We start from the raw sequence: 27,748 nt of genomic DNA, 5'->3' as shown, positions 1-27,748 counted from the left end.
GACAGAGATCACAAGTAGGCAGAGAGACAGGCAGAGAGGGAGAAAAGAGGAAGCAGTCTCCCTGTGGAGCAGACAGCCCGATGTGGGGCTCGATCCCAGGACCCTGGGACCATGACCTGAGCCGAAGGCAGAGGCTTTAAGCCACTGAGCCACCCAGGCGCCCCTTAAAAATGTAATATGAAAGATATTACTTCAATAACCAAAAATTAGGTACATAGGGATAAACTTGACAGAGGATGTGCTAAACCTTTCTAAAGTAAAGGGTAAAAGTATTAAAAGGCATTCGCGCGAGAGAGAGATGATGTGTCTATGGATATGGAGACTCAGTATCGGCAAGGTATCTGTGCTCTCTCAAACTGCCTTTAAATTTGATGCAGTTACAGTCATGATTCCAAGAGGAACTTGACAGGCTGATTCTACAATTTAGATGGACGAGCGGGGAGCTAAGAATAGCCGGGCAGATTCTGAAGAACACGGCTGGCTGGGGGTGGCTTGTCCCAGCAGTTACTGACATTCACCCTATGGCTTCCTTGTGAGGGCAGAGCGTGGTGGCACGGGCCCAGGCGGAGGCCGAGCGCGCAGCAGGGAGGGCTGCAACAGACCGCGCGAGGCACCGACGCCTGCGGTGTGCAGGACGGGCGCCGGCGGGAGGAAAGGGTGGATCACGGGATAAATGGTGCCGAACAACAACAACTCAATCGGTACCTCAGACCATATAGAATCGCAAATTCCTGGTGGATTAAAGATTTAAATGTGCAAAGTAACACTTTACACCTTTGGGGAAAAAACCCCAAACCAAATAATCTTTTGATTTCACTCTTACCGAATGCTTCCTAAATACAACATGAAAGCCATTTTTTTCCTTTTTCTTTTCATTCGAGAGAGTGAGGGAGGGAGGGATAGAGGGAGCACGAGATGGGTACGTCTCAGAAACATAACACTGGGGGAAAAAAGCAAGTTGCAGGAAGATAGAGTCAAGATATCATTTCTATAAAGTTTTTAATTTTATAGAAACTGATAACTTATATTGTGGCTGCACCTGGAGCAAAACAGCAACGATAAATCCGAATTCAGAACACTGGTTCCCCAGGGGTGGGCAAGGACAGCAAAGGCCTCGAGAATGGATACGCACAGAACTTCAATTCCACCGGTGATGTTACTGAAATGCTGTGATGGTTATATGGGTGCTATGTCATTCCTGAATCTTTTCTGGATAACAAGGTTATTCCATTTAAAAAACAGCAGCCAGGAAATTCCAGAGCTCTAGTTACACAAGCATGGTGTAGACTAAGGAGGCCGTGATTTGCCATCAGAGGGTCTGATCTGAGTCCCACCTCTTTCATTTACTAGCAAAGGGCTATTTCCTCACCTCTTAAGTGACAATAGTAGCTCCCGGTTACCTATCGAGGAGCAAATCAGGTGACAACTGCAGGGCAAAGTGTCTTGCCATTTGCAAAGCATAAGGGGTGGTTTGGACCCCGATCCTTCCTTTCCAGGGCACTGAGGCCACCCTGAAGAGCTCTTTCCTCAGATGTTCTTGCTGGGCCGGGGGCCCCATGAGGGTGAGCCCGAGAACCCGTTTGTAACAAAGCACATGGCAAAAATTTATAGCTCCTCAGGTCTGAGTTATAACGGGTTTCTATTGGTGAAAAGTAAATAGTTTGAAAATAGAGGCAAAGTCTGGAAAACAGTATGGCAGTTCCTTGAAAGGTTAAACACAGAATGACTGCCTGACGCAGGAATTCCACTTCCGGGTCTTTACCCAAAAGAACTGCAAGCAGAGACATGCCATGCTCCTGGCAGCACGATGCACAACACTTTCTCAAAAGTGGAAACAACCCAAGTGACTACTGGTGGATGAATGGCTAAACAAAATGTGGTCTATCCACGCGATGAAATGTTATTCAGCGGTTAAAAAAAAAAAAAAAAAGGAAATTCAGACACATGGTACAACATGCATGAACCTACAACACATCACACTGAGTGAAATAAGTTAGACAGAAAGGTACAGATACCGTTTATGAGTCCACTTCTTTGACATCTCTAGATTCATGGAAACAGAATGTAGGACGGTAGGTACCAAGGGCTTGGAGAGGAGCGGGTGGGGAGTTGATGCTTAATGGGGACGGAGTTTCAGTTTGAGAAGATGACAGTTCAGGAGAAGGACGGTGGGGATGTTTGCACAGCAATAGGAATGCACCTGATGCCACTGAGCTGTAAATTAAAAAATGGTTAAGGGGCGCCTGGGGGGCTCAGTTGGTTAAGCGACTGCCTTTGGCTCAGATCGTGATCCCAGGGGCCTGGGATAGGGCCCCATGTTGTGCTCCCTGCTCAGCAGGGAGCCTGCTTCTCCCTCTCTCTCTGACCCTCCTTCTGCCACTCCCCCTTGCCTGTGCTCTCCCATTCTCTCTGTCAAATAATAAATAAAATCTTTTAAAAAATGGTTAAAATGGTAAATTGTATGACATTTATTTAAGCACAATAAAAAATAAAAGCAATAGCGACACTTTTATGGCTCTTTAACCAAAGACTAATAAGCCTTAGGGTCCTCAAATGGTCTACTGACATGCAGCTCACATCGGCCCAGCAGCAAATAGAACTCAGTTTCTAGAATCTGCCTAACACTTTTGGAAGCAAGCCTGGCTAGGCCCAGGAAGAGAACAAGAAGAATCCTGGCTCCCACACTTAGAAAGGGCCATGACATGCTCCTGACAGCACTCACTCAGCTTTCCCCTTACCTGAACCCCAGCCTCTTTGCAAGTTTCAATGACATTCTTGGTGCCAATGTAATTCACTCTATAAAAGAGTTCCTTGTTGTTACTGGATGGTGGGGGTGATGCACAGTGGAAAACTGTGCTTACACCTTTCAGAGCTGGGTACAGATCCTGGAAAAGCAAACAAAGACAAAAAAAAAATCACTCCCGCTTTAGACAAGTAAACAGCCTCCTCACATTCCCATTGTCCAATCTGTGGCATGTAGGTGTCTTGCCCTTTTATAATTCTGTAATTAACATGAAAATACATCTCACTGTAAAAGAGTCAAACAAAGCACCTAGGATAGAAACCATGTTGTCCCTTCAATTGCCTCTCTCCATTGACTGGTCCCCAATAAAAACTGGGTTAGGGCTTTAGAAACCTGTGGGATCCAGAAGAAGGTAATATCTGTACCTCCGTGCACCATGGGGGTGGGCGTGTGTGACAATACAGGACACCTGGGAGTAAAACTCTTGGGAAAATAGATACAAATTATGATTCATATGAAAAAGTTCCATACCATGAAAGACGGTGCAAATAGCCAATGCAAGGAGTATCCCTTTCTGTGAAAATACATATAGGACAGCAAGCCGAAAGGGAATGAAAACACGTCCGTTTGATTTACTGCTAAAAGGAACCAAAACTCCTGGGAGCAATGGCTGATTGCAGATCTGGGGCAGGAAATAGACAAGAAAAGCCAGGAACACCTTGTCAAATCAAAAAGTAAGGAAGCTAGCCAAGACTCCTGGGGTCCTGTCAAAAGGACTCAAGAGTCAACTTGAAGAGGCTCTCACTGTCCCAAGAAGGGACAATTTGATCACCAGTAAGAAAAAGAATTCGTTCTATAAACTAACGAGTAAAGAACTGGATCAATAAAGAAAGATAGCATGTCACCATCTTCTGAAACGTTCATTCGGTAGTAAGATCTAAGAATGACCATCAATAGATTAACATTACTCAAAGAAAGACAATCGTGAATTATGTGCCTAGATTCAATGATTATTAATATTTTTCCATAATTGTCTTTGTGTAGATAATGGACATATGATTTTTTTTTGAAACCATTAGAGAGTGAGTTGCAGGCAATGTGCCACTTTGCCTCTAAGCTCTTCACTATGTATCTTCTAACAACAAAGACATTTTCCTAAATACTGTTAAATAATGATCACATACGAGAAAGGTTACAGGATAGGACACTCTTTTCCAATAATCAGTCTATATACAAATTTCCCCCATTGTCCCAATAATGTCCTTTAAAGGCATTTTTATATTTCGATCCAGGATCCAGTCACAGATCATATTACATTTAGTCCTCCTAGCTCTTCTGTCTCTTTGAATCTGAAACAATCAGTGATGATTCTTGCCTGGAACAATTATTAACATCCTGGTTGCAAAATGGTAAAATCCTAATTTTTACTTTTATTAGTTGACATTCCTCTGTAACGTAGATGTTCCCCTTCCTCTATATAATTTTTCTTTTTAGCATTTCCATGGACACATGGGTTCTTATTTTATTCAATGCATTACAATCCACTACTATTGTCTTTTGTGAGGCTTAAAACGTCCCAAATTTGGCCAGTGGGGGTTCTTGAAGTTGGTTCTTGCATTCTTTTGATATGTTCCCATTAGTTTTTGAACACGTTTTAAAAAAAGTAGGCTCCATGTTCAGAATGGAGCTCAATGTAGGGCTTGAAATCACAGCCCTGAGATCAAGACCTGAGCTGAGATCAAGACTCGGACACTTAATGGACTGAGCCACCCAGGTGCCTCTGAGCACTTCCTAATTCTGTCCTAAGAAAACGTTTCAGGCTCACTTGGACCACCCCCGCTCACAGTCCTGAATGGGGGCCCTGTTTTCTTTTATGGGCAATTGTGTCTAGCAATGAAAATCTGAGCATTAGATCTGCTGATTGCTATTGGTGGAACCAAGTCATATCCAGCTTTTAGTCCACTAGAAATATAGTAATACAGGGCACAGCTGTGACTTTAAATTTAGTAGGACCCACATCAGAAAAGTAAAAAGAAACAGATGATCAAGCTCCCTGGGCTCCACGCTCAGTGTGGAGTCTGCTTAAGATTCTCTCCCTCTCCCTCTGCCTCTCCCCCACTCATGCTCTTTCCTTCTCAAATTAATAAGTAAATCTTTAAAAAGGCTCCTTATCTTTTAGAGACAAATACTGAAATATTTATAGAAAAATGATAATGGTGCCTAGGATTGGCTTCAAAATAATCTGAGGGTGGGGTGGGGATATAGGTGAAGCAAGACTGTCCATGAGTGGACACGAAACAGGAAACCTATAAAATATTACAACGACAGAAAGTGAAAGAACATATGAGGGAGAAACTAACAGACATGTAGATTATAATAAAGACTCTACTGTATGTCCGGTAAGGCTTCCAGAAAGAAACAAAAGAGAGAATGGAGGTATAGTCAATATTTGAAGAATTTTCCAGAAATGAGGAAAGGCATGAGTCCTCAGATTTTTAAGGCCCACGAGCTGTTGAGTAGGTTTTAAAATATAAAACTAAAACATAGACCTAGACATATTCTCTACAAAACACATGGGATAAAAAAGAAAATCCTAAAAGGCACGAGAGGAAAACCCAGCTGACCCTCAAAGGAATGATGATCAGATTGAGCACTGGGAGGAATAATTATAAACCTAAAATTCCGCCCCCCCTCCCAGCAAATCAGCATTTATGAGAGAGGGTGAAATAAAGACATTCTCAGGCACACGAGGACTCGGAAAGCTCAGTGCCCAGATATTCAGTGAGAGATGCTGAAGGAAATGCTTTAGGAAGAAGAGGAAGGAACCTGGGAGAAAGAAACAGGGAATAAGAAGTACTGATGAATGAACTCAAGAATACGGCACAAAACCCAAGCGGTGACTCTCACACCCATTTCTGAATGTCCTTCACCCTCTTCACGGCCTCCTGAGTTTGGACTTCATGATCCATCGTTGCGGTCTCGGCCTTGCCCATGTCTGTCTTCACCAAGTTGGTCTGGCAAACTCTGGCCCCGGTTAAGGGCGACTCTCTTCTTGTCTCTGCAGGTGCCTGAGAGCAACACACCATGGTGGCGGGTCTCGCTTTGAGTTTGTGTTTACAACAAATCTGTAAACAAATACTAGCAACACCATCACAGGAGCAGTTTGGAGGGAAGCTGAAGTTTGCTACGGAGCCTCATCTCCTTTGAGGGGAGCCAGCAGTGATCCCAAGAGACTATATCCCTGCCTTCATGGAGCTTATCTTCTGTGAGGGCGGTGGGCAGAGAAACCAGCAGACACAGGGTACATCAGGTAGTACCAAGTGTCATACAGAAAGCTAAGGTAGAATAAAGGTGATCTGGAAAGACTTAAACAAATTTAGGGAGCAAACTCTGTGGTTCACAAAGAGCACTCCCGGCGGAAAGAGCAGTGAGTACAAAGGTCCTGAGGCAGAAACTCAGTTGGTGAGTTTGAGGAGTAGGAAAGAGTCCAGCGTGCCTGGGGCACTGAGTGAGTATAGGACAGGGTGAGGCCAGAGAGGGAGGGAGGCAGATCACGCAGGGCCTCGAAGGTGATGATAAGGGCTTATACGTTTGCACTAAACAGAACTGGACCACTGGAGGCTTCTGAACAGAGGGGCATCACGATTTGACTCACGCATTAACAAGGTGGTGGCTGGGACCAGCACGGTAACAAAGGAAGGAGTGAGAAGTCGCTGGATTGGGGATCTATTCTGAGAGTTCAATCGACACAATCTGCTGATGAATGGGATGGAGGGTACAAGAGAAAGGAATCAAGGGTAAATCTAATGGTTTTGGCCAAAGCAATTGGGAGGACAGAGTGGGCCATTTACTGAGACGGACAGGACTTTAGTAGGTTCGCTGTAGTGGGGGCGGGGACTCGCAGCAGGGAACCAGGAGCTGAACTGTGAACACGGCAAGTACAAATGTCTATTATGTATCCACACAGAGATGTCCAGCATGCAGCTGGACGGACACGAGTCCAGCAGAGCTACAGGCTGCAGATCTCGAGCTGGAGCCTGTCAGCTCCCAGACTGTACTTCGTCTGTGAGCCGGGGATGGAGGGTTTTGCTAGGACACCGAGTATGCTCACAGAAGGAAAGAGATGTAAGCAGTGAGCTCTGGAGCCTGCCACATTCAGATATTACAGAGCCAATGAGGCAGAATGGCAGGAGGAGAAATGGGCAAGTGGGGTGTCCTAGGCTTGGCCACTGGATCTGGTTGCCTCCAGGTCCTTGGTGGCTGCGACAGGGGTTGTTGGTGACAACCTCACGGGAGTGCTTGTAACAGACAGTGGAAGGACGCAATCACAGGTGGCAAGGGCAAATGGCTCTCCGAGCTCTCCTGTGACGGCGGAGAGAAGTGGGAGTGCACATCAGGGCATTTTGCTTTCTTAAGATGGGTGCTTCTGCAACGTGTCCGCGTGTTGTTGGCTAGGACTGGGTGGAGAAGGACCCATTGCTGATGCGGGAGAAGAAGGCCAGAATCCCCAGTGGGGCTGGCTGAAGGCCGTGGTCATTAGAAAGAGGCAGAAACCTTGTACTTCTCCAGCCCTGGTCAGCTGCCCAGAGGCTCCCAGGGAGGAGGGGGAATCAGATTTAAACACGGCTGGGGTTACGCCGAGGAAGTTATTCCATCTAACACTGGTCTAGGTACTGTTGTAAAGGTATCTCACAGCTGTGGTTAACACCTGTCACCAGCTGACTTTAAGGACCGGAGAGTATCCTCCGTACTCTGGGTGGGCTTCATCTACTCACTCAAAAGGCCTTAAGAGCAAACCGTGAGGTTTCTGTAAGAAGAAATTCTGCCCCAGGACTGTAGCAGCACGTCTCGCCCGAGTCTCCTGCCTGCTGGCTTCCCTGCAAATTTGTCTTGCCAGCCCCACAATCACACGAGCCAACTTCTTTCATTAAATCTCATTCTATTTCCACCCCCCCAGCCGCTTCCTCTCTATCTACATACACACGCACCTTACTGGTTGTTTCTCTGGAGCGCCCTGACTGACGATAGAGACAAGAAGAAAGAGGCAAGGCGGCTAAGTGTTATGCAAGACAGCAAGTCAGTCATGGACTCCACGGCAGTGAGGACACAAACGGGGGGAAGGGCAGTGGCAAGGAGCCCGATGTCTGGGTGTGTACCGAGCTGGTACAGCGCAGGTATTAGGGGGCCTGAACTAGAAAGACAGTAGGTGGTGCCCAGAGTGGAGGGCCTGCAAGTGAGATCGTGGAGAGGACACATTTACTGGTGACAACAGGCTCTGGGGCAGGGGACGACAACAGGCGTGGAGGCCGAGAGGAGTGAATGAGAGGAGGCAGGGTCATGTGTGTGGATACTGAGCTCATTAGCAATTATGACAAGGCTGACCTCAGCCAGGAACTAAAATCACTGAGAAATGAGAAGGAGCCACCTGGGAAAGTTGGGCAAGGGAGCAGGTGTCCATGCAGCACTGTCACAGGGAAGGGCACCGGGGCATGTACAGTCTGCCGGCATCCCCCGCACAGCCAGAGGGACCTCAGGGCAGTGAGGAAGTGGCAATGACAAACAAGGAAGACTTCGACCCCATCTCCAGGCTCAGAGGCGTGGGCAGTGTGGGAGGGCAAACAGCCTGGAGGGGAAGCCGTATCTTAAAATTCAAAGTAACAAAACCATAGCAAAGGATGCCAAAGCCAAGAAAAAAAGATCACCGATGGGCTAAGGGAAGCTATCTGTGACACAGCATTCCAGATAGAAAGGAATTACAGAGCCATCAGAAAAACAAGGTAAGCCAAGCACAAATGGACAAAGGTCACTGACAGGCAACCTCACAGACCATCAACAAAGAGCACAGAGCCTGGCATCCTGAACAGGGAGGGCACATGCCTGTAAGCCTCACCTAGGTACCATTCCACACCTTTCAGAATGGTGACACCAGAAAGCCTAACTACATCAGATGCTGGCAAAGACGTGCAATAATGGCGATCCTACCTACCACGCTGCTGGTGTGAATGGAAAATTGGCAGAGCAGCTTTGCTGAGCAATAGGGCAACATCTAATAAAATTCAAAATGTTAATACCCTTATGACACAGATAAAGCTTGCAAACGTGATGCTCCGTGAAAGAAGCCAGTCACAAAAGGACAGATATCGCATCACTCCACTTAGATAGGCACCTCCAGAGAGACGGGAGATGAGATAGAAGCGATGGTCACACAACTCTGTGGATACACTAACAACCACTGAGTTGTATCTTTTAAAAATGTTAAATTTACAGAATGTGAAGCAAATCTCAAAGAAAAAAACTCCTGAAACCCAGCAATTGCACTTCTGGGCATTACAGGGGACCCTTGAACAATACGGGTCTGAACCGCACGGGTCCCCTTATATGTGGTTTTTACATAAACACAGTACAGTACCGTGAATGTATTTTCTCTTCCTTATGGTTTTCTTTTTCAAATTTTTGTTTCGATTCCCTTCCTTATGTTTTTCTTCATAACATTTTCGTTTCTGTAGTTTACTTTATTGTAAGAATATAGTATAGGGGCACCTGGGTGGCTCAGTGGGTTAAGCCGCTGCCTTCAGTTCAGGTCATGATCCCGGGGTCTTGGGATCGAGCCCCACATCGGGCTTTCTGCTCAGCAGGGAGCCTGCTTTCCTTCCTCTCTCTGCCTGCCTCTCTGCCTACTTGGGATCTCTGTCTGTCAAATAAATAAATAAAATCTTAAAAAAAAAAAGAATATAGTATATAATACATACAACACACAAAATGTGTGCTAATTGACTGTTTATGTTATCAGTAAGGCTTCTGGCCAAGAGTAGATTATTGGGGACTCCCCAAGCTTTTGCGGAGTCAAAAGTTGTACACAGATTTTCAACTGCATGGGGGTGCATGCCCTGACCCATGCTGTCTGTCCCAAGGCCAATGGAATACTCTTTGTTTGCAAATGAAGGTGTCCTGGCCCATGGCCACACCCACTCATTCATGCGCGGAGCTCAGCCGCTTTCCCAGTACCGTGACAGAGTAGAGTTGTACTGACCGAACGTGGGTTAAGTTCTTTCCTGTAACTTCAAAATTTTTCAAAAACGTGTTTTTTTTTGGAAACAATGTGGCTGACCTGTGAGTCGGGCAGGCCTGGTAGTTTCCTTCTGGGGAAGGGAAGGGGCCTGTGGAACCCTGACAAGGCTGGGTGGTGCATTACCTGTTGGCTGCAGAGGTCTCCCAGGAAGAACTGCACCCGGGGATTGTCGAACCCCTGCCGCATATCAAATACATTGACAGTGTAGCCTCTTGCCAGCAACTGCTCCACCATGTGCTGCCCCAGGAATCCAGAACCTCCGATAACTGTGCACTTAGTGGCCTGCAGAAAGAAAGGGGTGGTAGGTGGTACGTGAGCACTGGAAGCTAGAAAGCGCGTCCAGCTGTTTGAACTTCTGGTGCTCTATCGCCAGTGGTACCCTCATCTCCTGGGGTCAGTTAAGAAGGAAAGAGAGAGAGCAAATGAGACCGAGATAGATGTGGCGGGAGTGAACGATCTCATATGTGCACACCACACACTTAACGAAAGGAGCAGGAGGTATCTCTGAAAAAAATGAAACTACCCAAGATCAAAACTGCACAATACAAAAAACCCCAAAGCGATAGCTTCTTGCTCCTAATAACAGATCCCTGGGCACTTTTAAGGCATAAGAAACAGAAACAAAACAGAACAACATGCCACCCACTCAACTGACAATGTCCACTTAAACCATCAGAGAGAAGAAAGCAAGGTCTCTATGCTCACAGGACAAAGCCCCTTTCCCTCCCTAACCAGTCCAGGGCTGGGCTGCTTGACCTCAGGCTTACTGCCTACCCACTCCCTGCCCTAGTATATCCAAGACTGTTGCTGTCTGGTAGGATGTCCTCTGAGGGGTTGCAGGGAGGGTCAGTAAACTGTTAATCAGCCAGGCCCAGGACTCTGTTCTCCCTTCTCCGAGCCCTGAGCCAGTTGAGGTATCAGGAAGAGCCGTGGTGTTTACATTTCAGCTTCTGCAACATGTGCCCTTTCTTAGTTACATTCCAATTCTGCTAACTGGGGATAAGGGAAGGACAGAGCACCAGATGTGGGCACTTCAATACTCTGACACCGGGGAGGCAGTGTAAAACTGTGTCTGTTGCATACTGATCGAGCCGGCTCCAAGTGTCTCTGAAGGCACACCTTGGGGGTCTTTTGGAAACCGTATCTGGGCTTCCTGAAGATGACAAAGCTCATCAGAGCTGGGAGCGTGGAAACGAAAGACATTAAAGATGGGGTCCATACATACAATGGAATATTACGCAGCCATCGGAAAGGATGACTACCCAACTTTTGCATCAGCATGGGTGGGACTGGAGGTGATGATGCTGAGTGAACTAAGTCAAGCAGAGAGAGCCAATGATCATATGGTCTCACTTACTTGCGGAGCACAAGGAATAACATGGAGGACATGGGGAGATGGAGAGGAGAAGGGAGTTGGGGGAAATTAGAGGGGGAGAGGAACCATGAGAGACTGGGGACTCTGAGAAACAAATTCTGGGTTTTAGAGGGGAGGGGCGTGAGGGGATGGGTGAGCCTAGTGGTGGGTATGAGGGAGGGCACGGATTGCATGGAGCACTGGGTATGGTGCATAAACAATGAATCTTGGAACATGAAAAAAATAAACTAAAATTAAGATGTTTAAAAAAAAAAAGAAATTCTGCTCCTGATTAGAAAACAATCAACCAACCCCTCTATTTATTCCTTAAATACCTATACGACTGAGATATGCAGGAGGCTCAGGAGGTGCCAGGGTCCCTTCTACACATTCACCCCTTCAACCTGGTGTCCTATCCAGGCTGGCATCTTTACTGGAGTCCCTTGGGCCACCTGGAGATGGCTCTGGAGCTTTGGCATCATTGGTTCGGGCCTGCATAATCTACTGACATAACCAGCCTTGCCATCCCATCCCCCACCAAATGATCTCTTGAACCCATTTCTGTCTAGGTTTTGTTCTGATTACTCCCATATACATGTCATCATACCATGGTAAATAATTTGCACTTTGATTCAAATTTTGACTTTCTGCAGGACACAGGCAAACTAATGGATTTGATCCATTTGATCCTCATGTGGGCTACCGCTTCTCCTTTACTCAAGTCAGCTGTACAGGAAAATGCAGTTTTTTTTAGGTAACTCCAAGCCTCCCTGCTCCCCAAACTGATTTTTAATGGTTTACTAAAAGTCTGCCTGAATCCAAAGGCGTTCAGACTAGACGTGTTCTGATAGTATCCCAAAGGATTTCAGATTATTTTGGTTATATTATCAGGCATCTCTAGTTACAGTTCTTTCAAAGTTTGATGTCTAATTTTAAAAAAATCAAATAATCTTTCTATTATGTCCAGTGTAATTTCATTTCATGATTTTAAACGTGGACAATCCTTTTTTTTAAAAAAGATTTAATTTATTTATTTGAGAGAGAAGGGGAGAGCATGTTTGTGGGCGGGGAGGGGGAGAGACTTTTGTAATGATGGGAACTTAACTGGCATTTATCTCAGAGACGTCGGGTATGCGATGGGGCAATGTCTCCAATCACACCCGTAATACGACACAGTTAGACAGAGTGTGAGATAACTACTTGCTTTTTACGGCCACGAATGATGATGCAGAGGAAGTGGGCACAGCGGACAAGAAGGAATGTGTTCTAGCCACTCCAAACTGAAATCAGGTAGTGAGACACAAGAATGGGTTACTCAGGGGAATTACAAACTCAACCTCTTGGAAAGAGTTTTAAGAACAGAAAAGAAAGCCATCCGAATGATTTCAATTGCGCTATGATCTTGAGCTAAGAGAATGGTTTAGGCCCCTGGGTTTTTTTTAACCTGTTCTGTTTTCCTTCGTCTCTAGCAGTGGGCCTCTTTTCAGAAGTCTTACATAGAATATATTATAAGGTAAGATGAAAGTATTCTTTTTATTTTAGTAGTTCAAATTTATAACTTCTACTTCTTATCAAGTCAGCCAATGACAAAGAACGCCACTGATACAACCATTGAAATCTACATTTCTTTGGCAACTAGACTCTCACATTAACCTTCAACTAACAGAGGCATGTTAGAGGTTTTATTCTGAGCTACACACGAAGGCCAGGATGATCTGGTGGTCCAGGGAACCTCCTGGGCATCTATAATTTATTAACATTAGATACAAACACATTTTACCTCGATGTGATTTCATTTCTGAAGTGTTAGCATTCATTAAAAGTGAGTCAAAGAGTCAAACCCAACATCTGCAGATCTACACAAAGAACCTCCAGGGGGGCCTAACAATTCCTTCAAGTCTTTTCTGACACTTGCTCAAATCACAGCATCATGAACAAAGAAATGGATGTTGAAACCACTACGTTCTGACATCGTTACACAGCAGTAAGTAACTGGTACCTTAAATAAATATATATGTATCTTATATAAAAAGTCAACGTTGATTGATTAAATAAATGTACCAAATACAATTTTTGACCCACAGCTAGTATCAATGGTTTGCTGGTAGTGTATGTGTGCTTGACTTTCCCCTTACCTGGTTTTGGCTAATCTTTTTCATGTCGTACTTACACTGGGAATGTCTTCTGTCCAATGTGTCCGGGTGCTGTGGTCTCTCACTGGCTCGTCAAATGCTTGGTCCATTTCAGCTCCGAATATGGTTATGCTTGTGATGAAGTTTTCTCTTCATAAAGACATATTTAGAGACATTCATGTTACAAGACTGAAACATCTTTTAGGTGTTCGTGTTTTTGTGGATGCCATTCCCGTCGAGTTTTCAGGAAGAGCTGAACCACCGCTGTTGCTGTTAAAGGAAGCCCTCCCCTTGCCGCTGCTGGATGGGCTTCCCTCTGATGCAAGGGTGTAACTGGGCCCATAAATCACCATACACTTGGATTAGAGGCAGAGTGAAACGTGAGTTAAAGGACTTCATTCATCATTTACAACAAAAGGAACACCTGTGGCGCTGTAGCTTTTTCCACGGCGCTCACATGCTCCAATCGTCCCGTTTGTCTGTACTGATCATTACGCTGCGGTAGTATGGTGGCAAAATGCACAGACCTTAGGAGTCCCAGGTTCTGGTGCCAGCCCTGCTACAAACTAGACACAAACCTGTCTCTTTGCTGCGGCTGAGTTTCCCCTAAATGGACGATGTGCTCATCCCCATGACGCTAGGGCAGGGGCTGCTGGGAGGGCTAGAGTGTAACAGGAGACAGAGCTCTTCTTCTCGGTGAAATGAAAGCCACCCTGACAAGGTGTGGAAGGACCCAGTGTCTGTGACCATCAGAAACCCGCAGGAAGTGGCCCCAGCATGGTGAGCGCCGAGCACCTCACAACCGGGAGACAGTAAAGTCTATCGGCTGACAAAGACACACACCGCCAAACAGAAGAGTGGTTTCTAAGAGAAGCTTTTGTGACAGCCCTTAGGGTATGCTCCTGTCTCCATTCACCCACAATACTGACTTGCAAACCAAGAGCAGTGTTCAGTCTGGGTTAGCTGTATTCGGTCTTACACCTGTTTTCTTTATAGTGGTCAATGTACTTATTAAGTCATGGATTTCATAACATCTGGAGACAGCGAAATCTGTCACAAAGAAAACAATCGGACTGCCTGCAAAAAGCCATATTCAGAGAACACTCACTGGTGAGAAGATGGCTGCCAGGCAGCCAACGCTGGGATCTCAAAGACCTTGACTGCTCCAGTCCAATTCCATGCCTCCAGTTACACACACACACACACACACACACACACACACTCTCTCTCTCTCTCTCTCTCTCTCTCTCTCTCTCACACACACACACACACACACACATGTCCTTGTAGGAAATGATTTTGTGGGTGGATGAGATGGCCTTGAAATGGATATTATGAACCTCTATGTCCCATGGGAACCATTTTAGGGAAACATATCTCTGAAATCATAACGGAAGTTATCAGGAAAACGTATTTCAAAACTCCACTTTTCATGTCCTTTCCAGATGCACAGCAGACCCCCTCTGCTCCCTACCACGCAGACACCCCTCTAAAATGCAGGAGCTTCCCTGAGGGCCGGTGGGTTGCTACAGTGCTCCACTCACAATACCCACTATTTCCCAGATACCTGAAGAAGTGTGAGGAAACGAGAGGGCAGCTGGTCTTTGCAGTAATGTGGCCATGAGCCAACCGGCGCCTGGAGCCATCAGAAGCTAGAAGAGGCAAGGAAGTTTCCTTCCTTAGTGCCTGCAGAGGGAGCACGGCTCTGTAGGTACCTTCATTTCAGACTTCTGGCCTCCAGAACTGGGAGAGAAGAAATTTCTGCTGTTTTAAGCTACTGGGTTCGTGGTTGTTTGTTACAGCAGCCACAGGAAATCAAAACAAGTATTCTTTCAGTTCTGAAATCCAAATAGCACAGCTGCCAATCCCATAATCCTCTGTACTGTTAGAAAAGCAAGAAGCCGGGCACCTGGGTGGCTCAGTGGTTTAGGCCTCTGCCTTCGGCTCAGGTCATGATCTCAGGGTCCTGGGATCGAGCCCCGCATCGGGCTCTCTGCTCAGCAGGGAGCCTGCTTCCCCCTCTCTCTCTGCCTGCCTCTCTGCCTACTTGTGATCTCGCTCTCCGTCAAATAAATAAATCTTAAAAAAAAAAAAAAAAGAAAAGCAAGAAGCCTTTAAGCCTGTTCCCCGCTTGATCTCTAGGGAAAGATCTGGGAGGTAAAAGAAGGCCATTTTGCTGCCATGATCCGTACTGTTCAGTGCTCACTGAACCCTCAGCAAACCAATCCCCTGTAGAAACAAAAACAAAATCAAATCTACTCTGTCTCAAATTATATACCAATCACTTTAAAGTCTGAAAACACTATGAGCCAGTTCAGAATGTTGGTGATACTCTAGTTGTCTCTAGGGACTAGGGTACCAAAGACTAGCTCAGAAAATGAGTCAGATTCCACTGGTGATCCCCTCCAACCTAAGCCCCCATTTGATATACACTCAGGTTAAAATGAACACCAAGAACAACTCTGATCGAACAAACATTTCTTCAAAAAAGATATACTTTACAGATGGCCAATGGGCAGACGAGAAGATTTTCCATATCACTAATGATTAGGGAAATACAAATCAAAACCACAATGATACCACCTCACACCCATTAGGATGGCGATTATAAAAAAAAAAAAAAAACCCGAGGAAACAGAAATTGACAAGTGTTGGCGAAGCCGTTGTGAATGTGAGAGCATATGGTTCCTCAGGAAATGAAACACAGAATCACCATAGGACCAAGGAATTCCATGTCTGGGTATACAGCCCCCAAAACCGAAAGCAAGAATTTGAACAGATAATTGTACACCTCTGTTCACTGGCACCACTACTCACAATACCAAAAGGTAGAAGTGACCCAAGGGTCCATCAGTGGATAAATAGATAAACAAAATGCAGTATTATTCTGCCTTAAAAAGGAAGCAAATTCTGGCAACTACATAATGGGAGGAAACATCTACAGACCATATATCTAATAAGGGTTTTTAAAAAATGGGCTAAGGACTTGAATAGACATTTCTCCAAAGAAGACATACAAATGGCCAACAGGTACAGGAAAAAATGCTCAATGTCACTAATCACTAGGGAAATGCAAATCAAAACCATAATGAGATATCACTTCACTCCTGTTCACTCACGATGGCCATTATCAAAAAGTCAAAAGAGAAGTGTGGGTGAGGACGTGGAGACACCGGAAGCCTTGCACACTGCTGGATGGAATGCAAAATGGTACAGCTCCTGTGGAAAATGTTATAAAAGAGCCTCACGAAATTAAAAATAGAACTATCATATGATACAGTAATTCTACTCCTGGGTATATATCCAAAAGAATTGAAACCAGGATCTCGAAGAGATGAACATTAGCCCTCCTTTGCTCATTACAGCACTATTCACAATGTCCAAAATGGAAACAACCTAAATATTACTTGACAGATGAAGAGATAAAGGAAATGTGGCCCAACCACACAGTAGAATACTACTCAGCCTTAAGAAGGAAGGACATTCTATAATATGCCATGACATGGGTGAACTTTGAAGACATTATGCTAAGTGAAATAAGCCAGTCACAAAAGGATAAATACTATACGATTCTACTTATATGAGGTATTTACAGGAGTTAAATTTAAACACATAGAAAGTACAATGGTGGGTGCCAGGAGCTGGGAGGAGAGGGGAAGTGGGGAGTCAGTTCTACAAGATGAAGAATTCTGGACATGGATGCTGATAAAATATACTTGATGCCACCCACTGTCCTCTTTTTTTTTTTAATATTTTTAAAATTTATTTGACAGAGAGAAATCACAACTAGGCAGAGAGGCAGGCAGAGAGAGAGGAGGAAGCAGGCTCCCTGCGGAGCAGAGAGCCTGATGCAGGGCCCGATCCCAGGACCCTGAGATCATGACTCGAGCCGAAGGCAGAGGCCTTAACCCACTGAGCCACCCAGGCGCCCCCACTGTCCTCTTGAAATGGGCTCAGAACAGCTCTGATTGGGAAACATAAGACCCCAAAGAGCAACATGGATTGTTAAGATTCACGTATCAGAAGCCTCAAGTCTGTCTCCTTTACAAAGTTATGTCTTTGAACCCATTAAAAACCAGTGTGTATGCTCGCCATACACATTGGGACAAAGCCTTGAACTAAAAAAAAATATCTAGGAAGAGACCAAGTGAGCCCAATCTCCTCCCTCCTGCTGGGGCAAGGTCCCAACAACTGTCTTGGAGGCAAAAGGAAGGGACAGCCTGTCCACTTCAAACCAGACAGAAAGACAAGTGTTTTCTCCTTTGAAAACATGGGAGATCAGCTTCTTTGTAAAGATGAAATACAGAGCAATTCAGAGGGACCCTGCCTGCTGTCTTCCATGGAGTCAGTGCTGGAAGCTATGATGTGGCGAGCCACAAGTTCACCACTCTAGTCTGTGGACAGACAATGCCTGTGTGCACAAGAAAACTACAAACAGGAATCAAGGCAAAATGTTCTTCCTTAAAGGACTCAATTAGCGCAATCTTGTCCTTTCATAGATCTGAGGTATCTGGTTGTTTCTGTCAGGCATTCTTCTCCCTGCTTGTCTATTTTTTAGGACACAGAAGGGCCTTGGCTTTGAATTTGAGGTGGCCCCTGAGAAAACCATCAGCGCTCTTGCAAGCTTGGTCTTACGTTGTTCCCTCCACCTGGAGTATCTTCTCTCTTTGGTGAGTTCCTTAAGTAAGTCCCAAGGGGAAAGGGAGCTGCAACTCTTTTCCAGGATGCTGGCCACCGCCAAGCAGGACCTGCACAGGACACAGCAGCAGGAAGGCCACGATGTAGTATGGGAGACAGACTCAGCGGAGAACCGGGGAAGCGCTTCGGAGCTCTGACAAAGGTACACCCGGAGCAGGGAGGCTGGCCCACGGTGATCCCTAGGCCAAGTTCTCAAGGCCCTGGAGGAGTGAGTCAAACAGGGGCTGGGTGTCCTGAAAGACATTCCATGGCCAGGGACATCACCAGGACAAGGTGATGACACAGAGCCAGCATATTCTGGCAACTGGGACAAGCTGTGTCACAGCGAGTGTGAAGCAAGACTGGCAACAAGGTTGAGAATAGGAAGGGGCTGTGTGTCAGGTTAAGGGGTTACACCAAGAGGATATGGGGGAGCTCCAGGAAGTTGCAAGCAGGGTGAGTGTTAAGATCAGAAGCATCACTCCGGCTGGAGTGTGGAGAAGGGATTTTACCCAAGTCTAAGGCTTTGGGCATGCCCGGAAGGGGAAAGAGCCGATCAAAAAGCTGCCAGATGTCAAGTCCTTTCACATCTAAATATATTAGGCCATTAAGATCCCAAAAGCAAGGAGAAACCCAGGCTTAGAGAGGTCAGCAGACTTGGCGAAAGTCACGCTGATGTTACACAGCAAAGGCAGCACTTGTGGTGGTTTTCTCTGCTCTGCCAGGCTGCCACCCCGCACGCTGACTGGGAAGCAGGGTACGGAGAGACGCCGTGTACAAGGACTAGCAGAGGCAAAACCGGGCACGAGGCTGATGCCAGGCTGAGTCTGGACTTTACTCAGTAGTCCCGGGAAAAAAGGGCAAAGGGTCAGCAAACACTTTCACTTAATGGATGCTAATATATTGCATGCCTTTCTCAGCCTGAGAGAGTTATGCTGTCCCCTGCCTCCCTAAATAATGCCCCAGTGCCCAGAAGGGAAGCACATAAGGGCTGGGAACCCTCTTACACTGGGCTAGCTGCAGAGGGCAGATCCTGGATCTCCAGCTCCCCTGCTTCAGCCCATACCCTTGTACACCCCCCTTGTAATTCTCCAAGCATGCATGCAACCAGGAGCTGGTTCTTTGACAAGATCAACAAAATCAATAAACTTCCTGCAAGACTCATCAAAAATAGAGAGGACCCAAGTAAGCCGAATCACTAATGAAAGAGGAGAAAAGACAACCAACATCAGAGAAATACAAAAAATTGTAACAGAATATTATGAAAACCTATATATCAACAAACTGGACAACTCAGAAGAAACGGGTAAATTCCTAGAAACATATAACCTACCAAAACGAAGCAGGAAAAATTAGAAAATTGGAACAGACCAATTACCAGCAACGAAATTCAATCAGCAATCAAAAAACTCCGAACATGGGGCGCCTGGGTGGCTCAGTGGGTTAAAGCCTCTGCCTTCGGCTCAGGTCATGATCCCAGGGTCCTGGGATCGAGCCCCACACCGGGCTCTCTGCTCAGCAGGGAGCCTGCCTCCCCCTCTCTCTCTGCCTACTTGTGATCTCTGTCAAATAAATAAATAAAATCTTAAAACAAACAAACAAAAAAACAAACAAAAAAAACCTCCGAACAAGCAAAAATCCAAGACCAGAGAGCTCCATAGGGAGATTCTACATACTCTCTTCAAGTTATTCCAAAAGACACAAGGAGGAGGAAAACTTCCAAATTCATTCTATGTGGCCAGTGTCACCCTGATACCAAAACCAGATAAAGACACCACAGAAAAAGAGAACAGGCTAGTATCTCTCACAAATGTAGATGCAACAAATCCTCAACAAAACCTTAGCAAACCAAATTGAACAATACATTAAAAAAAGCCATACACCACAATCAAGTGGGATTTATTCCTGGGACGCAAGGGTGGTTCCATATTTGCGAATCAATCTACATGATATACCACATGAATAAGAGAAAGGATAAAAACCATATGATTATTTCAATAGATGCAGAAAAAGCATTTAACAAAGTACAACACCCATTCATGATAAAAAAAAAAAAAAACAAACAAACAAACCGGGGCACCTCGGTGGCTCAGTGGGTTAAGCCTCTGCCTTCGGCTCGGGTCATGATCCCGGGATCCTGGGATCGAGCCCCACATCAGGATCTTTGCTCAGCGGGAAGCCTGCTTCCCCCTCTCTCTGCCTGCTTGTGATCTCTCTCTCTCTGTCAAATAAACAAATAAATAAATCTTTTAAAAAAAACAAACCCTCAACAAAGTAGGTCTAGAGGAAACATGCCTCAATATATTAAGGGCCTTATATGGAAAATGCACAGCTAACATCACAGTCAATGGGGAAAAACTGAGAGCTTTTCTCCTAAGGTCAGGAACAAGAAGACAAGGATGTCCAGTCTTGTCACTTTATTCAACACACTACTAGAAGTCCTAGCCACAGCAATTAGACAACAGAAAGAAATAAGAGGCGTCCAAATTGGCAAGGAAGAGGTAAAACTTTCACTGTTTGCAGATGGCATTCTATATATAGAAAACTCTAAAGAGTCCACCCCAAAACTATGAGAACTGATAAATGAATTCAATAACGTCACAGGATATAATATTAATGTACAGAAATCTGCTGCATTTCTATGTACCAATAAGGAAGCGACAGAAAGAGAAATTAATGAAACAATCCCATTTACAATTGCACCAAAACAATCCACTATCTAGGAATATACTTAAGCAAAAAGGTGAAAGACCTGTACTCTGAAAACTGCAGAAAGTGATGAAAGAAATTCAAGATGATGCAAAGAATGGAAAGACATCCCATTCTGATGGGTGGGAAAAACAAATATTATTAAACGTCCATACCACCCAAAAGCAATCTACACATTTAATGCAATTGCGATCAAAGTACCAACAGCATTTTTCTCAGAACTAGAACGAACAATTCTAATATTTGTGTGGAACGACAAAAGACCTCGAGTAGCCAAAACAATCTTGAAAATAAACAAACAAAACCGGAGGTATCATAATCGCAGATTTTAAGTTATATTACAAAATAGTAGTAATTAAAACAGTATGGTGCTGGTATTAAAATAGGCCACATAGATCCATAAAACATAATCGAATACCCGGAAATAAACCCACAACCATGGGCTCGACTGCTCTATGACAAAGCAGGAAAGAATGTCCAGTGGGAAAAAGACAGTCTCTTCAACAAATGGTGTTGGGAAAACTGGACAGCCACACGCAGAAGAATGAAACTGGAGCACTTTCTTATAATATGTACAACAATAAACTTGAACTTTGGATTAAAGACATCAATGTGAGACCTGAAACCATAAAAATTCTTGAAGAGAGCACAGGCAGTAATCTTTCTGACATTGCCTACAGCAACATTTTTCTGGTATGTCTCCTGAGGCAAGGGCAATAAAAGCAAAAATAAACATGGGGCCACATCAAAATAAAAAGGTTCTGACTGGCAAAGGAAACAATCAACAAAACTAAAAGGCAACCTATCGAATGGGAGAAGATATTTGCAAATGAAACACCTGATAAAGGGTTCATATTCAAATATATAAAGAACTGATACAACCCAACCTCCAAAAAAACTCAAATAATCTAAAACGTGGGCTGAAGACAAGAACAGACATTTCTGTGAAGAAGACATCCAGATGCACAACGGGCACATGAAAATATCCTGAACATCACTCGTCATCAGGGAAATGCAAAAATCAAAAGTACAATGAGGGATCACCTCAGCTTCTAGAATGGCTAAACTCAACAGCACAAGAAACAGGTGTTGGTGAGGATGTGGAGGAAGGGGAACCCTCTTGCACTGCTGGTGGGAATGCAAGCTGGTGCAGCCACTCTGGAAAACAGTATGGACATTCCTCAAAAGATTAAAACTATGGGGGTGCCTGGGTGGCTCAGTCGTTAGGCGTCTTCCTTCGGCTCAGGTTATGATTTGAGAATCCTGGGACTGAGCCGTGCATTGGGCTCCCTGTTCAGTAGGGAGTCTGCTTCCCTTCCCCTCTCGCTCCTCCGCTTGTGTTCCCTTTCTCATCTTGTCTGTCTGTCAAATAAATAAATAAAATCTTGAAAGAAAAATTAAAACTAGAAATAGCCTATGATCCAATAATTGCACTACTGGGTATTTACCCAAAGAACAAAAATAAAAAGTCAAAGGGATACATGCACACTGATGTTTATAGCATTATTTATGATAGTCACGATATGGAAATAGTCCAAGTGTGCAGCAACTGATGAATGGATAAAGAAGACATGGTCTATGTACACACTGGAATATTACTCAACCATCAAAAGGAATGAAATCTTGCCATTTCCAATGACATGGGTGTAGCCAGAGAATATTATGCTAGGTGAAATAAATGAGAGAAAGACAAATACCATATGATTTCAGTCATATGTGGGATTTAAGAAACAAAACTAATGAACATGGGAGGGGGGTAAAAAGAGAGGTATACCAAGAAACAGGCTCTTAACTAGAGAGAACACAGTGATGGTCACCAGAGGGGAAGCAGGCGAGGGGATGAGTCACACAGATGACAAGGAGTAAAGAGTGCAGTTATCATGATGAAAAAAAACAACAACAACAAAACCCACAATAAAATAAATTAAAAAAAGAAAAACAGAACACCTCACACTTCCAAAACTCTTGTGTGACTTTGCTCACAACAGTGTCTCGGCCGTGTTTAGGTGTCAAAAAGAGTATATTTTGATGACCTCTCCGTCATGGTCGCTCATATCTCTTTCACTGCCTTCAAAGTCCGTTCCCAAATCCCCACCTTACCTTCCTGGGCTGGCCTTACACTGGAGAGAGAAGTGATCGTCTCTTAAAATCTGTTCGGGGGACGGGGCGGTGCTCAAGAACGGACACTCTCAAAGTAAGAGCCTCGGCTGGATTCGGTTTCTAAGTCTCGGTCGTCTAAAACTCTGTGACACGCCCGTTCCCTTCTCTGGGTCTCGGCTGCCCCTTGAGCACAGTCTCCGCTCTCACGCAAGCTCACGGTCTTCTCTGGCCCCTCGGTCCCTAATTCAGAAAGCCCCGACCGATAAGCCGCACCCAGTCCCCGCCTCTCCAGCCCAGCAGCCGTTAGAAAGGCAGCCTCCAAGGATGAGGTCGTGATCCTTACCCGTCCGTAGGTGACCCCCTGCGCGCCTTCGGCGTTTGCACCGAAAGACCTCCGGCCCCGGCGGCCACCTTTTTCTCCCCGCCCGCATGGGCAGAGGATCAGCCGAGATGCCTCCGCCGAGAGGATTGGCTCAGCGCGGTGCCAGCTCAACCAATCAGTGCTCAGAACATGATCTTGCCCAATGAAGCCAGGCCTCTGCCGGGAGCGCGCAGCCCCTGACCCCGCGCCTGGCGTTTGTCCGGTTAGACCCGCCCACCACAGCCCTACTCCAATGGGGAGCGGCGTCCCGCGCGCGGGACGGTGGGAACAGCGCCGAATCAGTGTGTACGTCGGTTGCCGTAACAACGGCCCGCGGAGTCCATCGGCAATGGTGAGTGGGGGCCGTCCTTTGGTGCCCCGCGCCCAGAGGCTGAGCTCTTCCCAGGCCTCATCTGGCCCTGCCAGCTCTCCGGCGCCGTTCTCGGCTTTGGAGTGACCGTACTTCCTCTGAGCTCTTTCCCGGAAGGGTAGGGTAGGGACGCTGGCCGTCCACCTGGGCCCGTGATTCTCCGCTGCCTCCCCTTCACCCACTCTGCGCCCACCCATCCCTCGGGCTCCCCTGGCCTTCCCCTGCCAGCCCCCTCGGTGACCGCCCTTGGTCAAAGAAAACTCGGGTTACCCGCATGCCCAGACTCTCAGACCCTGACCTGCTGGCCGCCTTGCGCTACCAAAGTTTACCCACGGAACCGGGGGGAGGTTTATTATGTTTGTTAACGTGCATTCTAAATAAGTACAGGGACAATTGGGAGACATTTTGAGCTTCTTGAAGGAGGCACAGATGTGTCGAGTGGATTGAGTTTTGTTATTCGGTATTGGCAGGATATACACCTTAGCTACGTAGTAATATTTGTCGAAATGTAGAAGTCATCACAAAGTCAGTACATAGACGGAAGTGGAATACTGCGAGCGGGTGTTATAAGGACATATCCAGAATTAGGATCCCCAAATTCAAGAGTAGCTGGTTATCTGTACAGTTATCCACAGCTCCTTGGCTGGATCTCTTTGGGGATGATTTTCAATAAAAGATGTCCAAAGGAACAAATGGTCTCCTTGCTTCTAGAAACAACGGGAAAGAAGAGGGAGGGATAGATGTGCATGGAAAGATTCATTGTTCTTTCCAGTAAAGCATTGCACTTTCTGTTAAGCAAAGCTTTGGAATTGCTTGCTGTAAATATTGTTAAAACACTTTGTAATTATTTTATGTAAAATATGGATTGTATTACATAATACTGTGCTTCTATGTTTGTAAAATATCTAAAGGCCTCTAACTTTAAGAAGGCAAGCATGGCATCGTCTGCCCAGCGAAAAAGGATGAGTCCTAAGCCAGAGCTTACAGAAGAGCAGAAGCAGGAAATCCGGGAAGCTTTTGACCTCTTTGATGCTGATGGGACTGGGACCATAGATGTTAAGGAACTTAAGGCAAGCCCTTTACATTCCCACTGTGCTGCCTTGCCTTTCCTCTACTTCTTTGTCTTCTTTTCCTGTCACTGTTCTACCCTTTTGCCCTCTTCTCCCTGAAAAAAGTATCAGCGGACGATATACTGTGCTCTGTTTTCGGTCTTTATTTACCTCAAGTGGTATAAAATGAAATTGAGCACAGATATCAATCTGCATAGTGTTGTAGTGTTTCCCGATCATTTCAACTTGATTGTGTCAGATGCTGGCTTGATACTCTCCATGCTCTGATTTTTGCTCCTGCAAGGGTTAACTGTGTCTATTGAGATGGTCCTGTTTTCATTGTAGGTGGCGATGAGGGCGCTGGGCTTTGAACCCAAGAAAGAAGAGATCAAGAAAATGATAAGTGAAATTGATAAGGAAGGGACAGGAAAAATGAACTTCAGTGACTTTTTGACTGTGATGACTCAGAAAATGGTAAGTTAGCTGGGATAACTAGCATATTTTCCACGCATAATAGTGAACAAATTTGAATCTAGATATAAAAATGTCTTCACTGAGGAAAACGTGATACAGGCTGGAGGGTTCAGCTGAGAAAGTATAGTACTTATGACTGACAGGATGCTTACGTTCTACTTGGCTTTCTTCAAGGCCAGAGAATCACAGGAAAAGTCAGCTTACCCTCTGTAAACTCGTAAGAGTACTCGCGCTGTCACTTTTGTGATTATTTTTCTCCAACTGATATGTCACTGTGACAAGCACAAGCAGGAAATGCTGTAAACACCAGCAATATTGCACTGCCTGACAAGATGAAATGCCTATACTTTAAAGGTCAAAATTCTGTTCTCTCTCGTTTATCCTGGGAAGCCTTAGCCTGAGGACAGCTGTGTTTTTCCTGCACCAGGAATTGGCCGTTCAGCACTTTCACCCGTTGTCTAGTCCCTCAGATGTCACCGTTTTACAGGATCCAGAGGGTCAAGAAAGAACGTGACCTGAAAAAGCCACTTCACTCCCCTGCATGTCATCGCCCCGCCCAGGCTGTGTGTTTATGTGCCCCGTGGGCCATTGCTCCTTCATTGCCTTTCTGGCTCCTCTCTTGTGTGGCGCAACTGCTTGACTGGCCTGTGGAAAAGTAGCTCCATGTGTGTCTCAGGTCACAGGTCTGTTCCTACTCTGATAATTCTGTTGCTTTGAAAACATCTAATCCTACCTGTATTTTTCGTGTGTGTACTAATTTAAGAGATCAGGAAGCTTAACATGCTGTAACTACCTCGTAAAGCCGTCCCACATCGAAGGTGGGTTCCCCGATTGCTCTTATTAGAGGGCTTCTCTCTCTCTTTAGCTACTTTTCAGGGATTTCTGGAGTGTGAGTTTTTGGAGATTTTCCTTTCTTCCTCTTAGAGTACTTGGGATCCCAGTAACTCTCTGCGATCCCATAACAAGTTAAATAGCCCTCTCTGTCCTCCCTGCATCTCCCTACCCCTGCCAAGACGATCCCTTCCACCAGCTTGAGCGGTGTGTTTTCCTCTAGCTTGAACTCGGCCCTCTACTCCTGTTTCTCTTTGGTTTGTACAGAAGGAATGTTTGAAGTCAACCCTTTATATTTCCTTTTTAGCCTCTGTGTTTATAATAACGTCACTGACTTTGTCCTCTTCTACCCGGGCTGATGTTCGATCTCCGGTGAGCTAAGACTGCTGTGAGGAAGGCTATCGTCAAGAGCATGTCAGGGGGTTAGTCATGTCAGGTGGTAGTGGGGCTGCCGCCTGACTAACTGCCCCTGTGTTTTCTGTCTTACTTGTTAAGTCTGAGAAAGATACCAAAGAAGAAATTCTGAAAGCTTTCAAGCTCTTCGATGATGATGAAACTGGGAAGATATCATTCAAAAATCTAAAGCGCGTGGCCAAGGAGTTGGGTGAGAACCTCACTGATGAGGAGTTGCAGGTTTGTAAGGCATCAGACCGGACTTCAATTCCTGCTTGGAGCCCCTGAGTTTTATTTTCTCTGATGTGAGCCCCAGTGTGAAGGGAAAGTAGTGTTCCCTTACCCCTCTGTTGACCACTTAATTTCTCCTTTGATAGTGTGACAAACCTATGGGCCCCACTCCCAGAAAAATGCACACAGATACATTCTTACTTACTATTTTAGGTTTTAGGAATTCCCCTGGTCAGGATGATCTTCAGGTTCCCTTCTAGATGATATGTGTGACAAAGTATTGCTTGATTTTTAAATAACTTTTTGGTAGCCGAGCTGTTACAAAAAGTGCATTATTTGCATTGGGTGGACCACAACTGTCTATTCATGTAACATTATAAAGACCTACTGCTCAGTCATAATTTAGTTACATTTATGAGTTAATCTAAGCTGATTCTTCATTATCCTGCAGGAAATGATCGATGAGGCTGATCGAGACGGAGATGGAGAAGTCAATGAGCAGGAGTTCCTGCGCATCATGAAAAAGACCAGCCTTTACTGAGATCAGTCTCTTCTTTTCATATTGTGTGAAACCTGGGTTTTGAGAACATAAACTGTTTTCTCCTACTCACCTCCCTGTGTGACTTCAGTAACAATCTTGGATCTCTTTTAGGTATCTGAAAGTGTTCTTTGACATTTAAGTTCTTTGTAAGGTGATCTGCTGATTGCTTCAATTCCTCAGAGCAAAACAAGAGCACATTAGGGTGGTGAAAAGGCTCTTAAAGCTTTCACCCACCTGCACTCCTGCCTTTTAATCACCTCACTCATTCATGCATTTCCACACTGATGCCACCACAGAATGACTTCTTAGACAAGCACATGTTGGACCCATGCCACCAGAAGCAAGGGGCATCTCCTTGATGTTTCTAGTTATAACTGACAGCTGAGTGCAGCTTTCTCTTTTATAAAACCCAGTGAACTTACGTGCATTTGGATGTGTGTTTGTGCTATTTGTTTTGTCTTAAAAATAAAGCCTTTCTTATTTTAAGCTTTTGTTCTCTACGGATGAGTTCTTTGGCCTTGACTGTGAGTTCATCTTCTAAACCACTGTGTTGACGGCAGCCTGGTAGATCCCCAAGTCCTTCCCAGCCCATGGACAGAAAATGAAATCAACCTTTACTATTAAATTGTTCCTTCCCTTGGGAATTTGTCAGAGTTAAAAGTAGCAGAATTTCCATTTATCTACAGCTAAATGCTGCCTTAAAAATAGTTTGGG

The 27,748-nt window shown here is 45.3% G+C and overlaps 2 protein-coding genes across 4 annotated transcripts; one reads left to right on the top strand and one right to left on the bottom strand.

The window, feature by feature from the left end:
- Positions 1–2,123: 2,123 nt before the first annotated feature.
- On the bottom strand, positions 2,124–23,207 carry LOC308336961 (sterol-4-alpha-carboxylate 3-dehydrogenase, decarboxylating-like). The gene is made up of 5 exons (XM_080794891.1): positions 23,128–23,207; positions 13,337–13,448; positions 9,936–10,094; positions 2,739–2,885; positions 2,124–2,214 (listed from the first exon to the last, which is right to left on the bottom strand). Exons 2-5 carry the CDS (start codon positions 13,406–13,408, stop codon positions 2,155–2,157), a joined length of 438 nt encoding a protein of 145 aa, XP_080651017.1. The 5' UTR covers positions 13,409–13,448; positions 23,128–23,207; the 3' UTR covers positions 2,124–2,154.
- A 179-nt stretch (positions 23,208–23,386) lies between these two features.
- Positions 23,387–27,520, top strand: CETN2 (centrin 2). Of its 3 annotated transcripts, none has more exons than XM_080794705.1 (5): positions 23,387–23,497; positions 24,427–24,585; positions 24,910–25,038; positions 26,365–26,502; positions 26,945–27,520. In XM_080794705.1, the coding sequence occupies exons 1-5, from the start codon at positions 23,399–23,401 to the stop codon at positions 27,032–27,034; spliced, it is 615 nt and encodes a 204-aa protein (XP_080650831.1). In that variant the 5' UTR covers positions 23,387–23,398; the 3' UTR covers positions 27,035–27,520. The 3 variants fall into 3 exon arrangements, with proteins under 3 accessions (XP_080650831.1, XP_080650832.1, XP_080650833.1); XM_080794706.1 differs by having other exon boundaries at positions 23,494–23,633; XM_080794707.1 differs by lacking the exon at positions 23,387–23,497 and adding an exon at positions 23,608–23,638.
- Positions 27,521–27,748: the final 228 nt, after the last annotated feature.

The sequence above is a fragment of the Martes martes genome, assembly GCF_963455335.1.
Source record: "Martes martes genome assembly, chromosome: X".
Lineage (NCBI taxonomy): Eukaryota > Metazoa > Chordata > Mammalia > Carnivora > Mustelidae > Martes > Martes martes.
This window is presented reverse-complemented; position numbering and strand designations above follow the sequence as displayed.

Coding starts and splice junctions, on each gene's coding strand:
- LOC308336961 (XM_080794891.1), bottom strand. CDS start 13,408: ATGGACCAAGCATTTGACGAGCCAGTGAGAGACCACAGCACCCGGACA. Junction 10,095..13,336: donor GGACAGAAGACATTCCCAGT/GTAAGTACGACA, acceptor TTCTTTCTGCAG/GCCACTAAGTGCACAGTTAT. Junction 2,886..9,935: donor GAGACCTCTGCAGCCAACAG/GTAATGCACCAC, acceptor TTGCTTTTCCAG/GATCTGTACCCAGCTCTGAA.
- CETN2 (XM_080794705.1), top strand. CDS start 23,399: ATGGGGAGCGGCGTCCCGCGCGCGGGACGGTGGGAACAGCGCCGAATC. Junction 23,498..24,426: donor CGCGGAGTCCATCGGCAATG/GTGAGTGGGGGC, acceptor AAATATCTAAAG/GCCTCTAACTTTAAGAAGGC. Junction 25,039..26,364: donor CTGTGATGACTCAGAAAATG/GTAAGTTAGCTG, acceptor TTACTTGTTAAG/TCTGAGAAAGATACCAAAGA.